At 47.4% G+C, this 25,906-nt stretch overlaps 3 protein-coding genes across 13 annotated transcripts in view; 2 read left to right on the top strand and 1 right to left on the bottom strand.

Annotated features, from left to right (window-relative positions):
* Positions 1-46: 46 nt before the first annotated feature.
* NFE2 (nuclear factor, erythroid 2) lies at positions 47-7,057 on the top strand. Of its 4 annotated transcripts, none has more exons than XM_040979936.1 (3): positions 47-300; positions 4,630-4,789; positions 5,822-7,057. In XM_040979936.1, the coding sequence occupies exons 2-3, from the start codon at positions 4,679-4,681 to the stop codon at positions 6,824-6,826; spliced, it is 1,116 nt and encodes a 371-aa protein (XP_040835870.1). In that variant the 5' UTR covers positions 47-300; positions 4,630-4,678; the 3' UTR covers positions 6,827-7,057. The 4 variants fall into 4 exon arrangements, with proteins under 4 accessions (XP_040835870.1, XP_040835862.1, XP_040835853.1 ...); XM_040979928.1 differs by having other exon boundaries at positions 47-316; XM_040979919.1 differs by lacking the exon at positions 47-300 and adding an exon at positions 1,573-2,161.
* Positions 7,058-8,754: 1,697 nt separating this feature from the next.
* Positions 8,755-14,715, bottom strand: HNRNPA1 (heterogeneous nuclear ribonucleoprotein A1). Of its 6 annotated transcripts, XR_005883844.1 has the most exons (12): positions 14,608-14,709; positions 14,043-14,159; positions 13,764-13,910; positions 13,408-13,618; positions 13,226-13,318; positions 13,056-13,148; positions 12,736-12,810; positions 12,406-12,558; positions 11,686-11,841; positions 11,506-11,571; positions 9,080-9,154; positions 8,755-8,891 (listed from the first exon to the last, which is right to left on the bottom strand). XR_005883844.1 is itself a non-coding variant. In XM_040979966.1 (11 exons), exons 1-10 carry the CDS (start codon positions 14,620-14,622, stop codon positions 11,516-11,518), a joined length of 1,116 nt encoding a protein of 371 aa, XP_040835900.1. In that variant the 5' UTR covers positions 14,623-14,709; the 3' UTR covers positions 8,755-9,154; positions 11,506-11,515. The 6 variants fall into 6 exon arrangements, 4 of the variants coding, with proteins under 4 accessions (XP_040835900.1, XP_040835890.1, XP_040835905.1 ...); XR_005883853.1 differs by lacking the exon at positions 12,406-12,558; XM_040979966.1 differs by having other exon boundaries at positions 8,755-9,154.
* Positions 14,716-15,287: 572 nt separating this feature from the next.
* The window catches only part of CBX5 (chromobox 5), a 40,191-nt gene continuing 29,572 nt past the window's right edge, over positions 15,288-25,906 (top strand). The window contains exons 1-2 of one of the 3 annotated variants that reach the window (XM_040979905.1): positions 15,298-15,426; positions 19,570-19,693. The gene's annotated coding sequence lies outside the window, so the exon portion shown is untranslated. Of the gene's footprint in view, positions 15,427-19,569; positions 19,694-25,906 lie in introns of all 3 variants that reach the window. The other 2 variants (XM_040979891.1, XM_040979913.1) reach the window with 2 other exon arrangements.

Below are 25,906 nucleotides of genomic sequence, written 5' to 3'. Positions count from 1 at the left end.
GGAGGGCCTCGGGGAAAGGGGAGGGTTGGTTGGAGGAAGGGACCGAAGACTTCGAAGGCCAAGAGCTTCAGAGAGAAAACTGGTGTGCCCGCCTCTGGCTTCTCTGCGCCCAGCTCAGCCCTGAGCCTCCCAGCTCAGCACCGGGCGATGGCCCGGGGGCGGGGCGCGGCCCTCTCGGGTGCTCAGGGATAACAGGGATCCCGGCCCCAGAGGTGTCAGCTTAGATCCAGCTTGCTCAGAGACAGCACTTGGAGCCTCAACTCTCTCCTCGTCCGCCTGCCTGCCCGGACTCAGCCACAGGTGCCTGAAAGGCAGGGTAGGAGAGGGATTACTGTGAGGTGGAGGGACTGGCTGGGAAGAGGGTGGCAGTGGAGGGAGGGAGACAGCAAGCAACTTTCTTAGGGGACTTTGGACCTCTCCACAGTTAGAGGGGTTGGGAATTTGCATCTCTGGGATTTCCTTTGGGAAAAGACCTGCAGCTAGTGCTCTGGGATCCTCTGGGTGGGAAAGAGTGGATGGGGACCGGTGGTCTCCAAAGGGCTGTGCTGAGCGGGGCAACAGACTTCCAGGTACCATCTTTCCCCACGGTCCATTGCACTCTTCTGCCCTGTTCAGCCAGCTGGAGAGGTTTGGGGACTGGAGGAGAAGCTAAGGACTTGGTCGTCTGGACTTAGGAGCAGCGTTGTTGAGTGGGTTTTATTGCTTTTCTGGGAAGTGGAGGTCAAGGTAGAACTGGGCAGGGGAGGGAGGCACCCCAACCCCAGTGTAGGTTCTTCCCCCTGGTGCTCCTGGTTGCCTGGGAGACAAGGGCCTGAGGAGCAGAGAGTGAGAAAAGGGGAGGTGTCGTCCAGTTTGCTGGCATTCTCCAGGTATAGTTCCAAAGGCCTGGAGTGTGGGGTCAAGGGATTGGGGTGACAGGATGGCAGGAACTGGTCCCCTACCCCTCGTTTTCTCTGCCTGTCTGTCTCTCTCACACACACACAGATGGCGTGGAGGGACTCGAGCCCCCTCTCATCAAACTCCTTCTTCTCCTTGTATCTGATTGCCTCTTGCTGTCTCATCTTGGTGTGCTTTTCATTTAAATGTTCTTCCTAATCTTTTCAATGGCCAAGTCCCGATAGCCCCCTTTCCCATCTTCTCACTGACACCTTACTGGCACTTGAAGAAGTGGATTGATCACAGAGACCTCGGAGAGACCCTGAAGTCAGATCCTTCTCTCGTCGACCAGTGTAAGCTCAAAGTCTCCCCCAAACTCCTCTCCAGATGATCCTCACTCTGTGCCCGAAGGATCTGTAATTCTGAAATTCCTTAGGCCTTGTGAGAAAAAACTCTCAGGAGAGGAACATCGAGAGGAGAGCAAGGAGGATAGATTTTAGCTCCTATAGATGGCTCCAGTTCTACCTGGTCCACAACATTGGGAAAGAAGGAAAATAACAGCTAAGCCAATGTGAGTGGGGTTTGGGGATGGTGACCCCAGAATGCAGACTCGTCTCCAAGATGGGAGATGCTTATTGCAAATGGGCAAACCCTTTCTTCTTCCCCCGGATGGTCGAGCCAGTTCTCACCATGCTCCCTCCAGGATCTAGCCTTCCAGCTGCCAGCTACCTTGTCCTCGGAGAGGCAGGGCCCCAAGACCCCGTGGTGGTCTTTCCCTGATATATAGACCACTCCCACACCTGAATGGGGAGTGGAAGCATCCCATTCCTTGCCCCCCAGACTGGTGCAAACTTTCTCCAGCTAGTTTGAAGCTGGAAGGTACCTAAAGACCACCTTCTGTCTGTCTTCTTGGTGGTTCTGTGTGTGGCAGCTCTCACTGTGAACTTGGCCTGTTGCAATCAGAATCTCCAGGCATTAGGTTACCCACATCTGGGAATTCCATTTAGTAGGTCTGGGGTGTGTCTGTAGAAACCATGCCTTTTCATGGAATCTGGGTTCATGTGGTACATGATTAAGTCTGTGACTTCCTGAGATAGATGCAGCCTTATGGCAGTAAGGTTCTTACATCCTATGTCTGTCTGATGGAAGAGACTGAACTTAAAGTGCTTGCTTTGGCCAAGGCCATGGAGAAACAGAGAACCTGGTTTTCTGCCTCCTGGAGCAGTCTGTTGGACAGCATCTTGGTGTCAGATCCAGGAAGACAAGAAGGCGAGGGGGAGAAAAGGTGTGTGTGGAGGGAGGGTGTGTAGGGACTATGAGGCAAGAGTGACTGTCTCTGTCCGCCCCCCCACCCCAAACCCCTTCTCCATTCACTTTGGCTTTGGGCAATTTCCGCCACAACCTGGGTGGGGGAGGGCAGGGTTCCGGTGTTGAAATGGCGTCCTGGACACACATAAACACCCCACCCACCATGCTTCCACCATCTCCCAGATCTGTGACAGAAACATATCAAGGGGTCAGAGGGATGGGGTTGAGAGACCCTCTTCCACAAAGGTCAGTAAAAAAAAAGATTTATTTACTTATTTTTTATTGGAAAGGGAAATTTACAGAAAGGAAAGACAGAAAGGTCTTCCATCCACTGATTCACTCCCCAAGTGGCTGCAATGGCCAGAGCTGAGCCAATCAAAAACAAGGAGTCAGGAGCTTCTTCCGGGTCTTCCACTTGGATGCAGGGTCCCAAGGTTTTGGACCATTCTCTGCTGCTTTCCCAGGCCACAAGCACGTAGCTAGATGGGAAGTGGTACATCTGGAACATGAACCGGCATCCATATGGAATCCAGGCACATATAAGGTGAGGATTTAGCCACTGAGCCATTGCATCAGGCCAAGCTCCTCTGGTTTTGTGGTCAAGACAAAGAATGGGCTCCATCGCCGACAGTTGTGGTGAGCCATCCTTGGGGCAGGCCACAGTTCCTGTAATTTGAGGTCATCCAGGACACCCCTCTGCCCTTCTGCAGGTTTTGTTCACCTCTGGCCTGCTTTGCATCCTCACATGGTGGTGTATGCATGTGTTCATGTGCAGTGTCCGGTCCTAAGCGATCGGGAGGTCCCAGACCAAACCATCTCTAGACTTGTGTTCTACATGCTGAAGACAAGAACAGATGCAATAAGTGACAGGTGGCAGGGAATTAGGAGGTAGAATAAGAGGGACTGACAGAAAAGAGATAAGCACAGGAGTGAACACTACCCCTGTCCTGGCAGGAAGAGAGCTCTGTGTTCAAGTTTGGTCTGACTTTTGGTCTTACAAAGAGGAAACAGGCCCAGAAATGACATGGCTTACTCAACATCCCATTGCTGGGCAGGGTGGCAGCTTGAGCCCAGATAGGAAGTGGCAGGGCTCCATGGGGAGTACCTATTATAGGGGCAAAAGAGACATTGTCCAGAGGAGGAACCATATCTTCCTGAAAGGTCATAGAAAGAAGTGCCATGGGATTGGCATGGTGGCTCAATTAGCTATTCCTCCACCTGCAGCACCAAAATCTCATATGGGCATTGGTTCGCATCTCAGCTGCTCCACTTCCCATCCAGCTCCCTGCTTGTGGCCTGGGAAAGCAGTCTAGAACATCCCAAAGCCTTGGGACCCTGCACCCACGTGGGAGACCCAGAAGCAGCTCCTGGCTCCTGGCTTACAGATGGGCTCAGCTCCAGCCCTTGTGGCTAGTTCTGGGGTGAACCAGCAAATGGAAGATCTTTTCTCTGTCTCTCCTTCTGTCTGAAAATTTGCCTTTCCAATAAAAATAAATAAATCTTTTATAAAAAATCAGAGGGGTTGATATCATCAATGTCAATAGGAGCTTGGAGCATGGAGATCCAGGTGTGGGCCTAGAAGGCACCTAGAAAGCAAGGCAAGTTTCTGACTTCATGCCACTGCTTGGAGCTGGGGGGCATCTGTGATGGGCTGGATGGCATCTCTGGGAGAGCCAGGCTCCTAAACTAGCTCTCCCAGAGCTCCTGGTGCTAAACACTCTGTCATCCCTATTCCCAACTGTTATGCTAACTTTGCAAGAGGAAAGCATCCTGGCTCTAAGGGTTGGTTGGAGTGGGGACAGAATGGCCAAGATGACCATGTGGGGACTTGAGGCAGAGGTCCAGTGTCTCCTAAGTCCATTCCTCCTCTGCCCCTTGCTGCCTGCAGCTCATGATAAGCTCCTTATCTGGTCCAGGCAGGAGAGGGCAGGGCTGCTATCAACACCCAGGCCTGGGCCACGTTTTAGAGAAAGCTGTCTGCTTGCCTCTTCCCACAACATACGCCTTGGGGATTCCTGCAAGCAACTCACTCTCCTTTGGGAGAGAAGAGACTGAGATGTTGTAACTGAAGACAGAGGAGGAAAGCAGGGCTGCCCCCCTGATGTTGGCCCCAGAAAACCAAGCTAAACCAGAAAATTCCCAGAAGAGCTGATTTTGCCCTGGTTAGAAATCCAGTTTGGGGGAGTAAGAAGGAAAGGCATTCTGCCTGCCAAAAAAAAAAAAAAAAAAGGTAAAATCTTATGGGTAAAAATTCCCATGGGAACTGACTACAGCCTCCGTGAGGCAGGCAAAGTGGAAGTCTTGCCACCAAAAAACACTGCAGCCTTAGGTGGTTGAGTCCAGCTTGGATGAGGGTTCTCTCTACTTCCAAGAGGGATATGGGGGAAGCACAAACCTGCTGAGCCCAGCAGGGGTTTCTCTAACATCTTTCTTCCTTTGACACAGGTTGCTGGGGCCATTAGGGCTCAGGAGAACCAGACCCTGGCCCAGTAGGATGCCGTGTCCCCCTCTGCAAAGCAGGAACAGGTTGCCACAGCTGCCCACTCCAGAGTTGGGCGAGATGGAACTGACTTGGCAAGAGATTATGTCCATCACTGAACTTCAGGTGAGCAGGGGGCAAGGGGACAGAGCTGAATACAGTGGGGAGTCTGGCCTGCGCTAAGGCAGGACCCAGGCTTGGAACTGTTCCAAGTTTCCATGGGAGATTTGGATGGAATGGAGTATGCACCACAAGTGTGTGCAACCAGGCTGCTCACACTCCCTCCTGCTCTGCTCTCCCTCACTCTTTCCTTTCCTTTTGCTCCACCCCCTCCAATCCAGCCTATCTTCTACCCTCATGGCCTCTCCCTGCTCTTAGCAATGGAGCCTTTCTCCCAGGTAGCAGGGTAGTAGTTCAGGGGCCTCAGGAAGGGGAGTCTGGCTATGCTGGGGTCCTCTCCCCCTGTTAGTTGGACAAAGGGGTGTCTGTTGGCTTAACAATGATGCCATTGTCCCCAGCTGGATAGGAGCAGGGTGGCTCCCTGATGTGGGCTGGGGGCCTTGTTTCCAACATGTTCTCCCCTCCTCGCTGCACCTGGCAGGGACAGAGGGACTGAGAGGAGAGGGCAGACCTTGTGCCAGTTCCCCAAGGTGCTTCTCAGCCCCAGAGCCCCAGCTCTGCACCCGCCCTCTTATCCCTGTCACTGGGTCCGCAGTCCTCAGGATCTGCCCTAGGCCCTCCTCCCAGGCTGCAGCTCCCTCTGCTGGGCACCCAGGGTGTGGCTGGGGTCTGCACTTGACCCTTTGACTCCAGATAACTGCCTTGGGGCAAGGGTCAACTAGGATAAGGAACACCTCTTCTTGCCCCCTCTTGGTCGCCCCCCAGCAGAAGGAAACAAAGGTATCTGGGCTATTTCAGCCTCTAAGAACTGTTCCAGCATCAGGTAGACCTTTCTGAAGTCTGACCCCCTTGTGACTTGCCTTCTTGCTTAAGCCATTTCTATTCCTGTGTGGCTGTAACATAACTTTGCAGGAAGCATTCGTTGATTTTTGACACCCATTCCCTTGTTATTGGCTCTTTTGGAAGTGCAGTTTTGTCTGAGGAGCAGTTTTACTTCCTTAGCCTGTCTTGATTTCCTCTTTACATCTTTCTTTGCAGGGTCTAAATGCTCCTAGTGAGCCATCGTTTGAGCCCCAAGCCCCAGCCCCATTCCCTGGACCCCTGCCTCCTGCATCTTACTGCCCCTGCTCCATCCACCAGGATTCTGGCTTCTCCCTTCCTCCACCACCTTACGAGCTCCCAGCATCTACATCTCATGTCCCACAGCCCTACTCCTATGGCAACATGGCTGGTCCAGTCTCCAAGCCTCTGACCCTCTCAGGCCTGCTCAATGAGCCACTGTCAGACCCCTTAGCCCTCCTGGACGTTGGGCTGCCAGTGGGCCCCCCCAAACCCCTAGAAGATCCAGAATCCGACTCGGGATTATCCCTCAACTACAGCGATGCCGAATCTCTTGAGCTGGAGGGGACAGAGGCTGGCCGTCGGCGCAGCGAGTATGTGGAGATGTACCCGGTGGAGTACCCATACTCACTCATGCCCAATTCCTTGGCGCATCCCAGCTATACCTTGCCACCCACCGAGGCCCCTTTGGCCCTAGAGCCCTCTTCAGGTCCTGTGCGGGCAAAGCCAACTGCACGTGGGGAGGCCGGGAGCCGGGATGAGCGCCGGGCCCTGGCTATGAAGATCCCCTTCCCTACGGACAAGATTGTCAACTTGCCGGTAGATGACTTTAACGAGCTGTTGGCGCGCTACCCACTAACGGAGAGCCAGCTGGCACTGGTCCGGGATATACGCCGAAGGGGCAAGAATAAGGTGGCCGCACAGAACTGTCGCAAGAGAAAGCTGGAGACCATTGTGCAGTTAGAGAGGGAGCTGCAGCGGCTGGGCAGCGAAAGAGAGCGGCTTCTCAGGGCCAGAGGGGAGACGGACCGGACCCTGGAGCTCATGCGCCAACAGCTGGCTGAGCTATACCAGGACATTTTCCAGCACCTGCGGGATGAGTCAGGCAACAGCTACTCCCCTGAAGAGTATGTACTGCAGCATGATGCCGATGGGGCAGTCTTCCTGATGCCCAGGGGGACTAAGGCTGAGGCCACAGACTAAGCTGGCCTGGGATGATTTCCTTTGTGGTTTTCTGATAAAGGTGCTCCCTGTCTCTGGGACCCAGAGTAGACTTCTCTAGGTCCAATGAGGACAACCACAGGAGCCCCACTGGTGCTCCAGAGTGTGCTCACTGAGGCTTGCCTTGTGGAAGGGTTGGGATGGGGCCTCTTTCCCTCACTTCAAGCTACCACCTCCTGTTTAAGCTTTGGTCTATAAAGCTCTCTGCACAAACAGCCTCCTGTGTCTGCCTTCCCCAGGATGACTGCCAAAGCTGAATACTCCTCACAACACTGCTGGGTTGGGGTTCTGGGGGTAGGATCCTGCCAAGTTCATTCTTTCCCCTCAGTGCTCTCATGAAATACACAGAAGTATGACCTTGAGTAGGACATGATCTCCCCACTCATACCCTTTAGTTAAGGGTTCAGAAGCAGACCCTTCATGTCAGGGGCTGGGAGAGCCACCGACATGCCTCTATGTAAGATCTCCTTGCAACAGACATGTAAGGTGCCTGCAAGGGTCTACAGACCTTTTCACTCTGGTCATGCTTACTTCTCGGTCTGGAGCTTGGGGTGCCAGGGCTTTCAGGAAACCAAGCAAACTGTTTTCCACCAGAATGAGAATTTGGTCAGACACCAAAGCTTATGAGCATGCCACACCACAGGTTTGGTAAAACATCCCACGGTGGAATAACATACACATATTTTGAGAAACTGCTTCTATTAGCCAGGCCCTCCTTTCCCACCTTGACAGGTATGCCTTTTAATCTGCTCATATCCACAGCAGCACAATGCATGACAAGCTTGAGGTTCTTCAGGCATACCAACTGAAGTCCAATCACACCTTGCTTTATTAGAATCCCCTTGTCAAATGACGTTTCCAATCTTCCCGGTAAGCACAATACTTAACACAGCTTCCCTCTTGAAATTCTTTACCTCTGCCCTTGTAGCACCATCACACAGGAATTCTTACTCCCAAGTTGACACAAACATAAATGCTAAGACCTAACAAACTGGGAGCCAACACCATGGCTCAGCAAGTAAATTCTCTATCTTCTTGTGTTGCATCCCATGTGGGTACCAGCTTGTGTCCCAGCTGTTCTACTTCCCATCCAGCTTCCTTCTTGTGGCCTGTGAGAGCAATGGCCAAAAGCCTTGGGATGCTGTACCCATGTGGGAGACCATGAATAAGGTCCCTGGCTCTTAGCTTCAGCTTAGCTCTGATCATTGTGGCCATGAACCAGCTAAGACAAGGAATTCACACGCAGCTTAACGTCATCTTTGTCTCAAGGGATCACAAACGTCCCCACATAGCAGGTTGTAAAGTACAGGGGCAAGGAGCAGATGCTGTGGTCTGTCAAGGTACCACCTGGCAGTGTTAGCATCCACACAAGCACCAATTCATGTCCTGATACACCTCCCCAGCCCTTGGTTTACAACCGATGAAGCAATCAATGGATGTGAGACCTCACCCTCATTCCACATCAAGACCCAGGCACTTGTTCTGAGGGATAGCTTTGAGACTTTTGTAATCCACACAAATGCAATCCAAAAGTTTACCTGTCGTCAACTCTAAAGTTCAGATCTGCAGGCAGTATAAATTTGGATGAACTGGTTAATCAAATATGAACTTCAAAGGACTTGGTTTTGAAATCTTACATTTGCCCAGTTTTGTGTAAGGCACTAAACCAGGCACATGAAACCTAAGCTAATAATGACCTCTTGTGGTCCTTAGTACAAGGGTGTACTATACAGTGCATCTATTCTTTAAGCCATGTGTAAGAATGTGCCACAACACTATGTGACCACACCTAACCAGTCCCTAGGCCCTCCTGGCAGTCAACATCTGATTTTGCCGAATCCACGTCACACTGCCTACATCATGGTAGGTTAAGGCTGACACCCAAGAAAAGAATGAACAGGAAGCAGATGAAGTAAATAAAAGTTTATTTGTAAAGTCCATTCACAAAATGGAACAATTGATCAGCTGTACAACAGCTACTATCAACTGCAAAGCAGTGAGAATATATGTAGTGGCTGAGAAAAAGGTTGTCCTCACAAGGATATTCCTGCAAAAGGAAAAAGAGGTGGTGAAGCAGACCCAGCAGGATCCTCCTCCCATTGGTTACCTGCCACTACTGGATGCCTGTTGCTCTAACTTTGTTGGCCATACCAAAGTGGACCAAACACTTCCCAATGTCTGATCTCCTGCATTCCTGGCGTCAATTCTTTGGAAACACTCTTGGCTGAAACTTACCTTTCTAGCCATGGACAGGAGTTTCTGTTTTGTTTTTATTTTAAATAAGGTGATAAGCGTGTAGCAGATTCTTCCCTAGAAAAGTAAACAACCTTTAGAACTAGCCCTTTAGAGACCAAGTCCCACCTCAAACTAGACCACCCACCACCCTCTAGTGGTCCACCCAACCACCCCCCCCATTTCGGGAAAATTCCAATATATTAAGTTGAGCCATTATTTCAAAGAAATGGGTACAAGGGCAATAAAATTAAAGGGCAAGGATAATCAGTTAAGAATTAATTGCTTGCTTCAATTGGGAGCCACCCATATGGTCTGAATTAAAAATGGCTTTTTTGTAATTAATCTCCAGAAAAACCAGATTAAGCTTAACTGGACTAGTTTTGGCTCAATATATTAAAGAAAATTTAACAATGCTAGATTTTAGGTTAACTTTATGGATGTAAGTAAAATCTGTTCTTACCTACCAGCATAGCAAAAAAACCTTTCCTTCTGGTTCTGCCTGCTAGTCCTAAGAGTCAGGTGTGCCTTACTCTCGTCTGCCTCCTTCCTGGCGATGGTCACTCAAACTTCACTTCCTCCTAGCTGTCAAGGAAGGTGCCGTGGCCTGTCCCTGGCTGATCTGTACTCCACATACCACAAGTGTCTACTCTCAGCTGCAGAGTCTGAGCTTGGAGCCATTCGCGCTATGCTTGCTAGCAGTTCCTAGTAGCTGAACATCTCTCTTGGGTCTTTAAAGGCATTGTCAGGAATCCTGAGGTATCTGCAAACTCCCTCAACAGTTAAAGGTTCCACCTGCCATTGCAAACTCAGCCAGTATCATGGAACTATGGTCCATGCTCTCCCAACCACCACCACCCCTCCCTCCCACCGCCTCCCACTCCACCTCCTCCCCCAAATTCCAACACACCCCATGGGATGGCATATACAGTCCTACAATTCAACAAACATCTATGCTACTAGATACAATGGCACTGAAATTAAGAGGGTACCAAACGCAAATGCTTGAAAGAACCTATGTACAAATAACAATTATTGGGTAAGTTTAGTATTAAAGGTTTAGAAAACATTTTCTATACAATCAACACTTTTCAGGTGGTTGTGTGATCTTGTATCAGATTTAAAGGAAAACTGCAGTTGACATCAATTCATAGAAAACACATGGCTCATCACCCCTATGGTTTGATTATAAACTCCCACCAGTTACTATGCTTAACACAAATACACATACAATACACCCACCACCCATGACCCAATACTGCAGTTTTCCTTTAACATGAACCTGTTATGTTCTTACTGGTATTGGTCATTTTAAGCAATGTCTGGTCTGTGGACTTAGTGGGGTGGGATTGGCCGGCATTTGGCTTCTATTATCTGGCAGAGTTTTGAACTTGCATTGGGGGTAGAAGCATTCAACATTATCAGGGGTAGTGGGTAGGGGAAAAGTCCAAATCTCTGCCAGTCCCAAATCCATACAGTTGTCATTGCACTCGAGAGTTAAATCGTTTATTGATTACACATGATAATGGATGATACACAGCTTCATTCCATCTGTACTTTTATCTGGTACCATTATTCAAATTTAGATATATTGCAAAGGATGTGCCAACAATCACTTTTATAACCAAATAATCCCGAGACTGCTTGGGTGGCTCTTAATGGTTAGCTTCAGGAAATCACAACAGAAAACTGTCAGGATGAGGACAACGGCTTCTCCACCCAAGCAATGTGTAAAGGTTCCAATTGGAACCTGGCATCACCCTGATGAATTCTGACTTTACATTTTTGGGGGAAGTTACCAAGATGGCTTCAGAGTAGACTAACTTTACACAGCACATTTAAAAAAAAGACATTTATTCAGCGTCATGATCAGACTATCACATTTAGCAATCAACAGCATGGGTGCAAAAAAAAAAAAAAATAAAGAAAAACTACATTTAAAACCCTTTGTTGGAATGCTTTACACTTTCCACAGAACAGAAACTAAAATAACCTGTTATACAATTAGTCACAAATACAGTCCTCGAGTTTTTTTTGCCCATACACATGAGTATTGTCTAAAACATGTCTTCTTTGTAGCAGCTAGGCCCTGCCACCACTGTGCTTGGCTGAGTTCACAAATCTGTTGTAACCTGTAGCTTCCCTGTCACTTCTCTGGCTCTCCTCTCCTGCTAAGCTTTGTTTCCTGTTGAACAATATGGAATAAAGTTGTTAATCTAAACATATTAACACTCAAGGCTACAATCCAATATTCAAATTTTTCCCACAAATTTTGCTCAACTGAATTACCAAATTATCTGAGCTTAATACCCATAATTTTACTGCAAGATTATAATGTTAACTATGCCACACTGCTCAGCTATATTAGGGTTACAGGGTTTGAGCAAATCACAAAATCTAAATTACAAAAAAAAAAGGTGTGTACTTACCTGGCAGTCATTAAAATCTTCTGCCACTGCCATAGCTACTGCTGCTGCTGGAGCCACCATAGCCACCTAGGAACAAGAGTGGGTCATTTTTTTTAAAAAACCTTCCTCACGTCAAGTAATGCTGTATTTAAGGTACAGCAGTTCAAGTGAACGAGCCCCTTGCAAACTCCCAAATCATACCTTGGTTTCGTGGTTTAGCAAAATATTGGCCGCCACCACCATAGGGGCCAGAGCTTCTGCCCCCAAAGTTTCCACCCTTCATGGGTCCAAAATTTGATGACTGATTATTGTAACTGCCAAAGTCATTGTAGCTTCCACCACCTCCAAAGTTGCTTCCTAAGGAACAGAAAGATGGCCTTTGTGTGTTACTGGAGAAGTTGACCGAGAGAACCCAACTGCTCAGTGTTCTGCATGAAGGATTATATTATTTGCCTGCTCCCTCCCACTCTAGTGGCTCCATATCTGCCACTTTACTTTCTGGACAAGGCATTCAGTTGAATAATCCAGTAATTTTTAGAATTAGAAAGCAACCCAGTTTACTGCAACTTTTAAGTACCTAGTGGCATACACTCCAGTCTCGAGGGCCTATTACGCCCACAAGCCACTGCAGTGTTTGGATGCATCAACTAAGTGCCTAAGGTCCCGAAGGAGTTGCCCGGACTAAGTCCTGCCAAGATGCTCCACTAAGATTACAGACACCACTACCCACTTATCTACTTATTCTGGAGTGAGGCGGCCCCAGTTTAAAGCTCGGAGGTAGCACAGCAAGCTCATTTTTTTTAACGTACCATGCAGTGTACCACACAATGCTTTAAGAGCTCCAAATTGCAATATGGGCATTAGAAAGCTAGAAGGCTATTCTAGCTATCATACCAAATACTTGGATCACTCGATACCTACCACTACCACCGCCAAAGCCGCCTCCGCCGTTGTTATAGCTGTCATAGCTGCCACTCCCGCCATAGCCACTGCCCTGGTTTCCATAACCCTGTCCACCACTTCCATAGCCTCTGCTTCCTCCAGAGTAACCAGGGCCGCCTCCTCCATAACCACCTATAAGAATACAATTCTTCTCAATAAGACAAAAGTATTGAACAACAAAAATCTGCAAGTGTAACGGCTAAAGGCCTGCACAAAGCATGCTTAATGTGGGTTGAATTGAGCTCATCATGCACTAGTTTCTATGAACACAGGGAACATTTCTATTTACGTACTCCTTAAGAGACTTACCATCGTTACCAAATCCATTGTAACCATCCCCACTGCCACCATAACCACCACCACCTCGGCTGCCACCAAAGCCACCTGGAAGACAGCAAATTTAAGCTATGGTGAAACTATCTGGATTGTACATTACACTCTGCACTGTAAATACTTTGCTCACCAAAATGGTTTCTGCTTAGTTACATGCCAGAGTTAAGAATTAAGTAAATGTAAAATTAAAATTGATATATTTAGCTATTTTTTACAGCTACTTAAGGGGCAAAACATCTAGGTTCGTGAAATTTTATGTTCACTGCAGTTGGTTAAACTTAGTTCATCATACATACCACGACCACTGAAGTTTCCTCCTCGGCCAAAGTTGTCATTGCCACCAAAGCCACCTCCACGGCCACCACCAAAGTTTCCAGAACCGCTACGACCTTGAGACACAAGTGTTAAATCATACAGATTGGAATAACTACAGCACCTCAAAATTTCAACTGAACAACAAACATACCTCGTTGGGTAGAAGAAGCGCTGGCCATCTCCTGTTTGGACAGGGCCTTCCTGACTTCACAGTTGTGACCATTCACAGTATGGTATTTCTGAACTAAGTTTGAAAAGACAGCATGGTCTCAGATGACTCGCCACCATTTGCCTTTTGGAATCCCTACTAAATCCCAGGCTTTTGACACTTACTGACAATCTTGTCCACTGAATCGTGGTCATCAAAGGTCACAAAAGCGAAGCCCCTCTTCCTGCCACTTCCTCGATCGGTCATGATCTCAATCACTTCGATTTTCCCATACTGCTCAAAGTAATCTCGGAGGTGGTGCTCTTCAGTGTCTTCTTTAATACCCCCCACAAAGATTTTCTTCACAGTGAGATGGGCACCAGGTCTTTGAGAATCCTGAAGTGGAAAACCACAAGTTATCCCGAATAACACAACCTTGTGCGGACACCCAGATTCAGCACATGAGAAAGCCGAGTGTGCCCAAACCAAATCTGAAGTCCGTCAGCAGCCCGACAGAACAGGAAGCCGGAAAACCACTTACTTCTCTGGAGACAGCCCTCTTTGGTTCCACCACTCTGCCGTCCACCTTATGTGGCCTTGCGTTCATGGCCGCATCCACCTCCTGCACGGTGGCGTAGGTGACAAATCCAAAGCCCCTGGAGCGCTTGGTGTTCGGGTCTCTCATCACCTGAGAACATTAAACAGTACGTCCCCAGTTTTTTCTCTCCTCTTCCCATCGGCTTAGATTTCAAACCTCACAAATGTTAAAAGCATCCGGACGCCGCGTGTCTCGGCGCCTTTTGCCCCTCCCCCATCTTACCACACAATCCGTGAGCGTTCCCCATTGCTCAAAATGGCTCCGCAGGCTCTCGTCGGTCGTTTCGAAGCTCAGGCCTCCGATGAAGAGCTTCCGCAGCTGTTCGGGTTCCTTGGGAGACTAGAGGGCAAGGGCAAAGTTTCGTTACTTTATCGAGGCAAAGGAAATCATTGGAGATCTCGCATCTCCGCGCTTTGTTCGTTAGCGCCCCGGGGCCGCGTGCGGCGCCGGCTGCGAGGCCCGTTGGCGTAACAAAGGCCTGCGCGGTAGGCGGCCGGGGCCCAGGAACCGGGCCCGCTCCCCGGGGTCCAGTGAGCGCCCGGCGCCGTGCGGCCGACCCATCCGTCACACCAGCCCGCCCGGCCTACCCAGCGCGCGCCAGGCGGCCGGCAGCCTCATGGCGCCCGAGACGACAAGATGGCGACCGGGCGTCCGGGGAGGAGTAGGCCTCGGCCTCCGACGGGCCCGCCCGCGCCCGAGCTCCCGCGGCGAGATTCGGGACCCTTCCTTGCCCTGCCCGGGAGCCCAAGGAGCCGTTCGCGCCCGTCCGCGCGAGCGCCGGACTCACCTCCGACTTGGACATGATGACGGTGTGAGCAGACGAGCGAGCGAGATGCTGCCTCGGCGGCGTCCACGAGCGGAAAGGAGCAAGCCAGCCAACGGATCCGCCTGCCTACCTCCGGCCTCGCTTTTTTATCCCGCCTCCGCGCCTTCGACATTGGCAGGCCCCGCCTCCGGCCGCCTCCGATTGGACCGTTGTAATCTCTTCCCCTTCCTATTGGTGGATGCGGTTGCCTTTCCCTGAGCACGTCACCGTCTGGGCGGTCTGCGTTGGCTCCACCCCTCAGAGGCCATTGGCTCCCGAGTAATTTTATTCTCAACTATTCTGATTGGCTAGCCTACCAATCAGTCAGATTTGAACGTTCTTGGGGATGCTTGAAAGTTTTTTTTAATTTTTTCTCGCCTAAATATGATATCATACTCGCTTGGTGACGCGTAGTTAATACTACAGGGCAGAAAAGCATTGTATTTGACAATTTTTTTCGCCACAACCGCCTGTTGAGCTCATGGGTAGTAAAATGGCGAGCTCGCGCCTGCGCATTGGAAAGTTCCGCCTGCAGCTCGAAACACGTGAAATGGCGGGCGGGAGAAAGGCGGTTAACCTACGGCGCCTGCGTAGTGGCGGGAGTCGTGCGCTGTTTTGCGCAGGCGTTGTGGGCGGAGAAAGGGTCCGGGCCCAGGATTGGTTGCGCAGGCGCAGGGAAGGATCCGTTTTGGCGGGCGGTTGGCGTTGCGCAGAAGGCAGCGGCAGCGGTGGCTTGTGCTGCGGCCTCACCACAAGAGGAAAGGGGCAGACGTTAGTGTGTGTGAGCCCTCTCGATCCCGGGTAAGTGGCAGAGAGTCTTGTCTACCCGTCTAAGGTCTCGAACCGGCTCCAGTTGGGCCCGTTATTGTGTGAAATGAATGGACCGCGGGTTTGGGGGGGGTGAACAGTCCAGGGGCCGCGGTGGGTTGGGCCAACCAATAGAAGAGGAGGGGCGGGACGTCCTCGTCCCCGAAGGCTCTTTGGGGCCGGGCCGCTCTAGAGTTAGACTGGCGGGCGTCTGGGCCAATTGTGTCCGCCCGGAGCCGCCGACTGTTCGGCCCTTGGGCCTTCGGGGTACAGGAGGCGGGCTTTGTCGTGCTGAGCAGCGTCTCGCCGAGCCAATGGGCGCAGAGCGCGCGGGAGGTTGGGCCTCTCCTCGGGACCGCGGTGCTACTCCGGCGGAGAAGGCGGGAGTTGGGCCGGTTTAGCGGCCGGAGCAAACCTGGCTCCAGTCGGCGGGCAGCCCCGGGGACTCGCTCGCTCAGCCGGGCGTCCTGCGATCTGAGGGGTGCTGAGGGGGACAAGGGAAGAGGACTCCGAGTCCGTGAGGGCGTATGGGTGGTGCATCTCGACCCACAGTCCCCCCACCCCCACCCCGCACGCCTGCTTGCTCGGTGGACGAAGCGCAAATGTCCCCCCTTCTCTGCCTCGAGTGTGCTTTCCATCCCTTCCCGCCATCCGCACGGGGTTTGCAGAGTTTTTTGGTTTTGATTTTTTTTTTTTTTTTTACTTCGAACTCGTTGCACCTAGGTAATAAGAATATAAATTAGAGTATACTGTTAAAGAAAGGCACCTGCGAAACAGAGACATCACGCTGCCCCTCATCTACTTTCGGAAAGGTGTTTGTAGGTCCCTAGCAAAGTTTGGGCAACCTGCCGATTCCAGCGTGGTAACTTGTGCAGACACTCTTGGGAACGAGGCAGACTCGTGTTCACATCATCATACGGCTGAGCATTTGTAATGAAAATTCAGTAATAAAAAATGAAGGCAGCGGTCTGTCGTGTGTGTTTCTTTTGGTAACCTTAGACTTCTCACCGGCCTTGCTTTCTCTTGTCACAACGCTCCTGAGATCTTTTCTCCCGTATGTACCTTTCCTTACACCATTACAAGTTGACTCTGTTCCTTTGTGCTGTGCCCTCCAGGATGTCCCACTTAGGGTTAAAAAAAAGAAAGGCTGCGGAAGGAGGTAATATCTTAGGGTGTTGCAGACAAGACACCATCCATCACCTGGAGTACTCATTGCCTTTTGATTAGATTTCCCTCCAAGTGTTTTTGGCCTGCAATCTGTCTCCTGTTGGTAAAAGTTTTCATTACATATTAACTACATCATTATAGGTTTATTGGTCACTGATTTATTGAACAAGTGTTTAAATTCATAAAATCAACCACAAATGAGGTACACTTGTGCTTGGAGGGTTTTTAATATGAAGACAAGTGATCTTAACGAAGCTCGTAAGGAACAGGGGGTAATTTCCTTGTTCTGTGCTACTTGCTAAAGGACAAATCTGCAGTTTGCACCTGGTTATAAACCTTTTGTGGAAGTGGTGGAAGTGCAGTGCTGAGCTAAGAACCAAAACAGTATGGGCTAAGGGTATCCTGGATTTATTTAGGCTTCAGAGGGATACAATGTTAATGTAAAGCAGAGTTTCTCAGCCTCAGCGCTATGGGCATTTTGAGCCAAAGAATTCTGTTCCGGAGGGGGTGGAGGTTGCCCCAGGCCTTGCGATGTTTGGCCTCTACCCACTAGGTGCCAGCACCTCACCTCTCCCATACCTGCTGTTGCCACCTGGTCCAGCGGCACCAGGATCTCAGGTGAAGGCCTGATCTGAAATGACGGAGGCTACAGCTGACTTTTTCCAAGTCTTCTGTGTTACCCATTGGAAGTTAGGTGAAAGTGTATGGAGTGTTTAGGGAGTGCACTTTGGTGAATGGATTATTAAATCCTGTCGCTTAACTCTTCAGACACAATTGGATCATTGTTCCTTCTGATAAAAACATTCTTTCCTTAGAATTCTCAGTATTTCTTGCGGTTTAATTAATGCGAGGTTGCATCTTATGTTTGGCTCCCTAAAGTAATGACAGATGCGTGTTTTTTTTTTAAGGAGGTAAATTGTCCTCAGTGCCTGCTAACAATTTTCAAATAGTTCAGCCTCTTTCCTTGTGTTCTTTCAGGTGAATGGGTCCAAGCCGTTAACCATGATCCTCATGAAGAAATACATTTTATACTGACTTTGAACATGCGTAGTTTAACTAAACAGAGGTAGCAGGCATTCCCATCATCTTCTGATATATGATGTCTGATTGCATTGTCTCAAGTCAGTTGCCACCGAATAGATTTCCCCAGCAGCTTACAGACTGGTTACCTAGGTACCTGGGTGGGGAAAGGGGTGTGAAGCAATTGATCAGAAGTCTTGGACACCCAGATCAACTCCCTGCGACTTCCTCTGGAGGAGATTCCTCCCGGCTCCAGCCCCAGCCGCCTGGGTTCCTGAACAGATTGTTGATGACCCTTTATTAGGTGCTGGACTGATGCGCTTTTACTTGAAAAGACTTACAGACCTAAACCAAAACTTAGAGTTGGAAATTTTGTATTGTGAGGTCTATTCCGTTGTGAGAGACACTCCCTCTGCTGGTGTCACTTTAGTGGATTTTTTTTTTTCGTTGAAATTCTGAGACTGTCACATGGAAAATATTAAAAACTTTGAGTTTTAAGTTTTTCCTTTGGAGAATCTGTTTTGGTCTACATACAGAGCAGCTGTTGGAAAGTGAAGGCCCTTGTGCTCCATGTTGGAGCAGTGCTACAGTGACTAAAGCAAAACGTGGTGTTCACAGACAGGGGCAATGTCACACCTTCACCAGTCTTCCTGGAAACTGATGACTAGCTAGCTGTGATTAAATGCTGGGTGAGCAGGGTGATAACTGGGGAGAGAAGAAAAGCTTACATCTGAAATGACTGGCTCATTCTAAGTCTAGGGGGCCTCAGAGCCCTTGAGAATACTCTGAAAAAAGAAAAAGCTTCGGTAGCCAGGGTGCAAAGGTCCCTGAGGCACACTAGGGAGTCTGCTCTGTGTTGGTTGAGGTATTAAGTAACTCCCCCTGACTTGTTCTTTCACCTGGTGTTTTTATTTCCATTCACTTTGCATGAGATTGGACCTAAAGCTGTGCTATAAATAATGGATGTTAAAAGCAATAAATTAGCGGGAATACCTTTTGACTTAGTATGATTACTTATACACATCATTATTCATGAACTTGGATTCTGGGCATTCATCTGTTTTCTCTGACAAACTTTGCTTTTCTTGCCTTGCTTACTGAGGATGACTTTAACTAATCATGGTGCGAATAGGAAGGATTCCAGGTCGCCCTGAGCAGCTTGGCTTGAGCAGAGACCAAGATGCAGCTTTGTTGGATTTTTGTAGGCCACTTGAAGCCACATATTCATTTCTGATGACAACTTTACACTTGTGCTGGCAGAACACCCACAGTGACAACTGCTGCCTATGTTTAGTCTGTCCATGAGCTCCACCAGCTAGAGTGTTTGTGGAAAAACCTACACTGCTCTTGGGAGCAACTATGTAAATATTAGACCTTTCTGGGTTTGCCTTCTCAGGTCTGCCAGTTTATATTTGGGTAAATTATAATGTCCTGTGGTTGCCTCAGTTTACCCTTTGAAATGATACACGAAGTTGCAGGTATTTCCTAGGGTTACGTCAAGCACATTTTTTTTTCTGGACCTGGAAGTGGTTTTATGTTTGTTCAGTTTGTGTTACTTATTTTTTGAGACAATCACTGCTTGCAGGGGCCAACAGGACTTCAGGAGTCAGTCCAGGTGTCCTTGGTGGGCGGCAGGAACTTGGGCCTTGACTGCTACCGCATGGAATCGCGTTGGGAATCTGGCGGGAGGAGCTGGCGTCCAGGTGTCCCACTCAGGCCCTCCAGCGAGGGAAATGGGAATCCTGACTAGTGGGAAAGCACCTACTCCCTAGGAGTTTTAGATTGTATTTCCTGTGGCTGCCATAGCAAAGTAGCACAAACAGTGGTTTGCAGTGGGAGTGTGGAGGGGTCCAGGGCTCCTCCTCAGCCCTTGGGGACCCCGGTGGTGCACAGTTTGTCTTAGCTCGTGACCTCATGGCCCTGTTGTGTTTCCACCTTTCTGCGTTTTAGAGCTCGCTCTGCCTGGCTCCTGAAAGCACGCGTGCTCTCCCTTAGGGTCGGCTTGGATGGCCCAGGATTGAGTTCTCTTGTGTATCTTGTCTCGGCCAGCGTGTTTTGCTGTTTCTAGTCTAAGGTAATGCTCATCTGTCTCAGGGGTTTGATGCACATCTGAATTGGGGGCCACTGTTCAGGTTACTTACACCCTGACTCGCCAAACTTCAGGTAAACTGGACTTACTCCAGAAAAACTCAGGTTCTTTTTTGAAAGATTTATTTATTTAAAAGCAAAGGTATGGAAGGGAAGAAATAGATCTGGAACTCCATCTGGGTCTCCCATATGGGTAAAAGGACTCAAGTACACGGTGCATGAAGCATTAGCAGAAAGGGAGCTGGATCAAAAGGGGAACAGCTAGGAATCCAACTGGGATGCAGCTGGCGAGTCAACCTGCTAGAACACAGCACTGGGCCCTTAAGTTTTAGTTAGGACTTTTTTTTTAAGAGGTAAATGAAAAATAAGACTAAAAAAGCTGAGTTGTAGTCATGCTTCTGCCGTAAACCAAAGGGATATTACCTTGTTTGGGCTGTAGCTGCTTCATCTTAAAGGAGTTAGGGAAGTGCTGGCATACAGCTTTCTATGACCTAAGGCTTTTAGGAAGTGACTTTTACATCACCTTGAATCTTTTAAGCCCATGGTTTAAAATGTGGTGGGAAAAAAAAAATGTATTCTAATATTTTGGGCAAACCTCATGGTGGTGATGGTAAAGACCTCAAGGCCCAGAGACTGAGGTGTAGGCTGAGTGTCAGCTGTTGAGGATACTGGGTACTGACATGGAAATAGGAACCAGTCCTTACTAATTGTGCTTAAACCTTTTTGAAGAAAAGATTTTCTACGCAGCAGGTAGTGGACTTCCCGAGTTGTTTTCCTTCTCTTCCTAGTGAGGCTGAGGATTGTATAGTCTAGATTTCCTCTTCCGGTAATAATAGTTCATCCAAATTAAACACAGATTTTTTTTTTACTTCCTGAAACTGGGTCATGGACGGAGTGAAAAATTTTCACATGCGATTTTAATCTCCAGACTTACTGGATGCCTGTTCCATTGTGATTCCTCACAAGGGAGGACGCTAGAAAGCAGGAGATTGAGATAATGTACTTGAAAGAACTGCTTCAAGATCAAGTTTTATAACATCTTCATTATTTATTTCTTCCGTGAAGAGGAGGAACCAAATTGAATTGAAGTATTTCTCTGATTGTAATCTGTGTTTCTCAAAATAAGGCAAGCTCGTATCTGAGCGAGCAGGCATAATTATGTCGGAATAAAATGCCCCGTGCTAAAAAAGGTCAGTTAACAGGCTGGGAGCTGTAAGTTTGCTTTCTGAGGCAAATCCTTGAACTCCATGTGCCTTGTTTCTCATCCCTAAATCAGACTCACCTCACAGGGAGTTGTGGAGGTTAATATACTGCTAATTTGTTCAGTATTTCACAACAATAAATTATGTCTAAAGATCTGATAAAACATAGGCAAGCCTCATTTATATGAGTATTTGGAGACAGGCATAGATAAAACTTGCAGATAATTCAGGAAATCCATTAAAGTTGTTTTTTAACTTCCTCTGCTGTTAAATATTTTACCTTCTGTTTCCTATGTGTTTTTCAAAGTATTTTCTTGCTCTTTTTCCATAACAGACTTAAGAAATCACTGAGTGAGTTAACACCCAGAGGTTAATAAAGGCATCATTTCATCCACAGGATCTAACAATCCTAAATATTTACATAGCTAAAAGATCTAAGTGCAATAATAGATGCTTGTGATTATATTTGAAAATTTCAATACCTCTCCCAGTAATTGATAAACAAGGCAGAAAATCAATAAGGAAGTGGAAGACCTCACCAACACCATCATCTAACCTGATAATGACACTTATAGGACAGTTCACACCATCAGCAGAATGGCTTTTCAAGTGCATGTGGGACATTTACCCGCATCTTCTGGGTCATAAAACAAGTCTCAAATTCAAAAGGATTCGATCGTGTGAGCTATGTTTTCTGGCTGTAGTGCAACTAAATTAGAAATCAATATGGTAAGGCATCTAGACAGCCCACATATATTTAGAAACTATGAACTATACTTCTAAGTAAGTTGGACCAAAGAGGAAATCATAAAATTAGAAAGCATTTTGAACCAAATGAAAATGAGAACATGATGTAACACTTGTGAGGGATGCAGTTAAGGCAGTACTTGGAGGGAAACTGATAGTATTTAGTATAAAAGCAGATACAAAATCAGTGATTTATGGTCCTGTTTATAAGGACCTTTTAAAAGAGTAAATGAAACCCAAAATAAGTAGAAGGGAGGCAATAACAAATATCCAAACAGTAACTAATGAAATATAAAATGAAAATAAGACAAAATCAGTGACACTGAAAGTTGGCTTAAAATTTTTCTTAGGGCTCAGCACAATAGCCTAGTGGCTAAAGTCCTCGCCTTTGAACGCGCCAGGATCCCATACGGGCACTGGTTTGTGTCCTAGTGACCGCTTCCCATTCAATTCCCTGCTTGTGGCCTGGGAGGGCCGCAGAGGATGGGCTAAAGCTTTGGGATCCTGTACCTGCGTGGGAGATCCAGAAGAGACTCAGGGCTCCTGGCTTTGGGTCAGCTCAGCTCCAGTCGTTGTGGCCACTTGGGGGTTGAATCAGCGAATGGATAATCTTCCTCTCTATCTCTCCTTCTCTGTGTATATCTGCCTTTCCAATAAAAATGAATACTTTTTTCTTTTTTAAAGATAAAAAACCTTTTTTCTTTCCTTGGAGCTGGCATGATGACTTGGTTGCCTAATCTTCTCTTGCAAGTGCCAGCATCTCATGCCAGGTCCCTCTTGTGTCCTGGGAAAACAGCAGAGAATGGCCTGCAGCCTTGGGTCCCTGCACCCACGTGGAAGACTCACAAGAAGCTCCTGGCTTTAGATCAGCTCATCTGCAGCCATTGTGGTTGCTTGGGTAGTGAATCAGTAGACGGAGGGTCTCTTTCTCCTTGTCTCTTTGTATCAGGTTTTCCAATACAAATAATTCTTAAAATTGTCCCCCCTTTAAAGAGATGATTTTCCATCTGCTGGTTCATGTCCCAAATGCTGGCGATAGGCTGGGCCAGGCCAAAGCCAGGAGCTAGGAACTCCATGTGGGTCTCCCACTTGTGTGTCTGTGGTACACTTTGCCAAAATACATTACCTGGGAGCTTGATTGCAAGTAGCTCTGCCTGGTGCTCCACAACATCGGCCCCTTACAACTTTTTTAAAGCTATATTAATTTGACTTGAAGATCAGAGATCTACTTGCAGGTTTATTCCCCAAATGGCTGCAGTAGCCAGGCCTCCATCTGCATCTCCATGTGATGGCAGGTGCCCAAGGAGTTGAGCCATCACCTGCTAGCTCCTGTGGTATACATTTGGAAACTGGGCCAGAAGCAGAGGACTCGGGACTCGAACCAGAGACCCCAGTGTGGGATGCAGGCGTCCTAAGCAGCAGTTCTGCTGTATCAGACACCTGACAGCTGATCCCAGAAATTGATATATTGGGAGAAATAGTTACAAATGACTGTAAAGAAATAAGGGTTGCTGATCTACAGACATTGTAAAAGTCATAAAGAAATACTATGAAAAATTATGCTACGTGTCTTGAAATCTCACTTAAATATGGAACCCATTAATTTTGTATATATTAAGGAAGTGAAATTTGTGGTTAAAAACTATCCCACAAAGAAAACAACAGTCCCAGGTAGCTTCCCTGGTGAATTTTAGCAAATCCTTAAGGAAGAAATCCTGAATATTTCTATACAGACTTCCAGAAAAATTGAAAACACCTAAGTATTCATTGTTTTTCATTTCATCCAATATCAAACATTAAACTTAAACATTTAATTTATCTTTTTTTTTTTAAGATTTATTTATTTTTATTGGAAAGGAAGAAATACAGAGAGGAGGAGAGACAGGAAAATCTTCTTCCGATGGTTCACTCCCCAAGCAGCCACAACAGCTGGCGCTGAGCCAGTACAAAGCCAGGAGCTTCCTACAGGTCTCCCATGCTGGTGCAGGGTCCCAAGGTTTTGGGCCATCCTCTCCTGCTTTCCCAGGCCACAAGCAGGGAGCTGGATGGGAAGTGGAGCAGCCAGGATTAGAACTGGCACCCATATGAGATCCCGGCGGGTTCAGGACGAGGACTTTAACCGCTACACCCTTGCACCAGGCCCAACTTTTAATTTTTCAAAGTGATTTCTAGTTCTTTTTCCCTAGTAGATTTGAGATAAGTGGAGCAGATAAGGCCATTAAAGTTGGAAGTTATATGAACTGTAAGGTTTAACTCTTTGGTGATCTAGTTATGGTAGGCACACATCTGTTTACTCTTAGTCCTGAAATACCCAACTGTTTTCACAAGTTGGCATTGTTGTAGCTTTTCTGTAACAGTCTTCAGAGACGGCCAGACTAGTGCTGACTTAACCAAGAAGGAACTTAATGTCCTTAGCCCTTCACTTGACACTAGAATAGAGTCGGTGCCAATACAGTGCTTAATGCTAGTAAATATCCCATAGCCAACCACACAATTTTAGGGCAAGGATCAGAGTTACTATATGAATCATTATTTTGGCATAGGATTTGAATTGGGAATGTAGTTGAAAACTAGACAAAAAGAAGATAGAAAAATTCTCCTTTTCTTAAGTAACACGTCAAAACATTGAGTTGAAGAACTGGGTGGTCTGAGATTGGCCATCCTTGGAGCCGTTTATCTGATGGTGGCCTTTCTTTGCATTTCAGTATCAATATATCTGAAGTATAGAGTACACTTTTATGATATTGTGGCATAGTAACTCACACTTAAATGTCAATAGAGACACACTTGCAAAGATCTGCAAGGTTCAATAACTTCTGGTGTGGGTTTGTTTCTCCTGTCATCAACCATTATGTATTTTTTTTTACAGCTTTTAAATTGCTATAGAGAGAAATTGGTCAGGATCATAATAGATAGCCCAGGAGCTGCCAAGGATACCTTCGTATAGGTTGGGAAAAATTCAATACTGGCTTGATTTTATTTATCTAAATTGTAGGCTCTGCCTTCAACATAATTCATGTTGCAAATATACCAGGTGATAGTGAAGCACAAAATTATGCCATTTGTTGAAGAAATATTCTTTTACTCCATGAAGTTTTACAGCCTGAGATATTTCTTACTCCAGTTATATAAAAATTCCTTTTCAGACAGCATGTATTAATCAGTTTTTAGTATATTGGTTTAAATTCTAGTATCTTCTCCACAGTTAAATTATCAATGCTTTAGAGATTCCAGTTTACGGCCATGCAGATTTTCATGTGTCTTCAGTGTTTACTAACTGAGACAGGGAGAACCTAGATTGATCTGTTGAAATGACATGGAGAGGATTTGCGACCCGCAAGCTGCTGGTGTCCAAAATTTGTGCAGACTGGGTAATGCAAGTGAAAGGACTGATATGTCTGATTTATATATTTGAGCAAACAGAGGGAGTTCTCAGGATTGGTTCATTCCTCAGATGCTGCAGGTAAGTGGCCAGGACTAGCCAGGCCAAAGCCTGAAACTCGGTCTGCCTCTCCAACCTGTGTGGCAGAGTCCTAGCCACTGACACACCTGCTGCCTCCTGGGGTGCACATCAGCAGGAAGCCAGAATCAGATGTGAGACCAGGACTGTAAGAGGCACTAGGGGTTGGGAGGTAGGCGTTCCACACAGCATCTCTGCCACTAGGCCAAACATCTGCCAATGATGAGTTTTGGAAAACACATGGCTATGATTTTATTTGGTAGTGATATTTCAGTTCTGCTCACTCTTTCACGTTTTGGAAGCATGATCTGCCAAAGCAGTGTATAAATCTAAGATTCATGGCAGTCCACTAAGGATTGCTATTACCCATTTGTCTTAAAATTTATGATGAACTCGTCAGGTTCTTTGAGATTGGTGACAGTCTACAGGTCGTGCTTCATCATATTTGATTAAGGGAAGAATGAGTATGGGATTAACACTCACCTGAGCGTGTGGGGCCTTGAGAGGAGTCAGTGCATTCTACAGGTAGAGTTGTTGGAAACCACCATCTGGAAGACATTTCCCATGATGGTGCCAAGTTCTGCTTTCTCATAAATTTTGGAACAGTTGGATATCCAACCTCTTGACCAGGAAGATTGGGTTTAGAAGCAGCCTAAATAAATTTAAGGGAAAACTGAAAGTTGATTCAGTAGATATGAGTTGGGGGATGGGGAATTTTTAAACTGGGGGTGAGGGGAACAATGCTACATCAAATCATTGTGAGATATTAAGAATTTGTAAGTTAAATAGA

The sequence above is a fragment of the Ochotona curzoniae genome, unplaced genomic scaffold (assembly GCF_017591425.1).
Source record: "Ochotona curzoniae isolate NIBS_2020 unplaced genomic scaffold, NIBS_Ocur_1.0 contig_1014, whole genome shotgun sequence".
NCBI lineage: Eukaryota > Metazoa > Chordata > Mammalia > Lagomorpha > Ochotonidae > Ochotona > Ochotona curzoniae.
The sequence above is the reverse complement of the archived record's forward strand: the minus strand, read 5'-3'. Positions and strand labels throughout refer to the sequence as shown.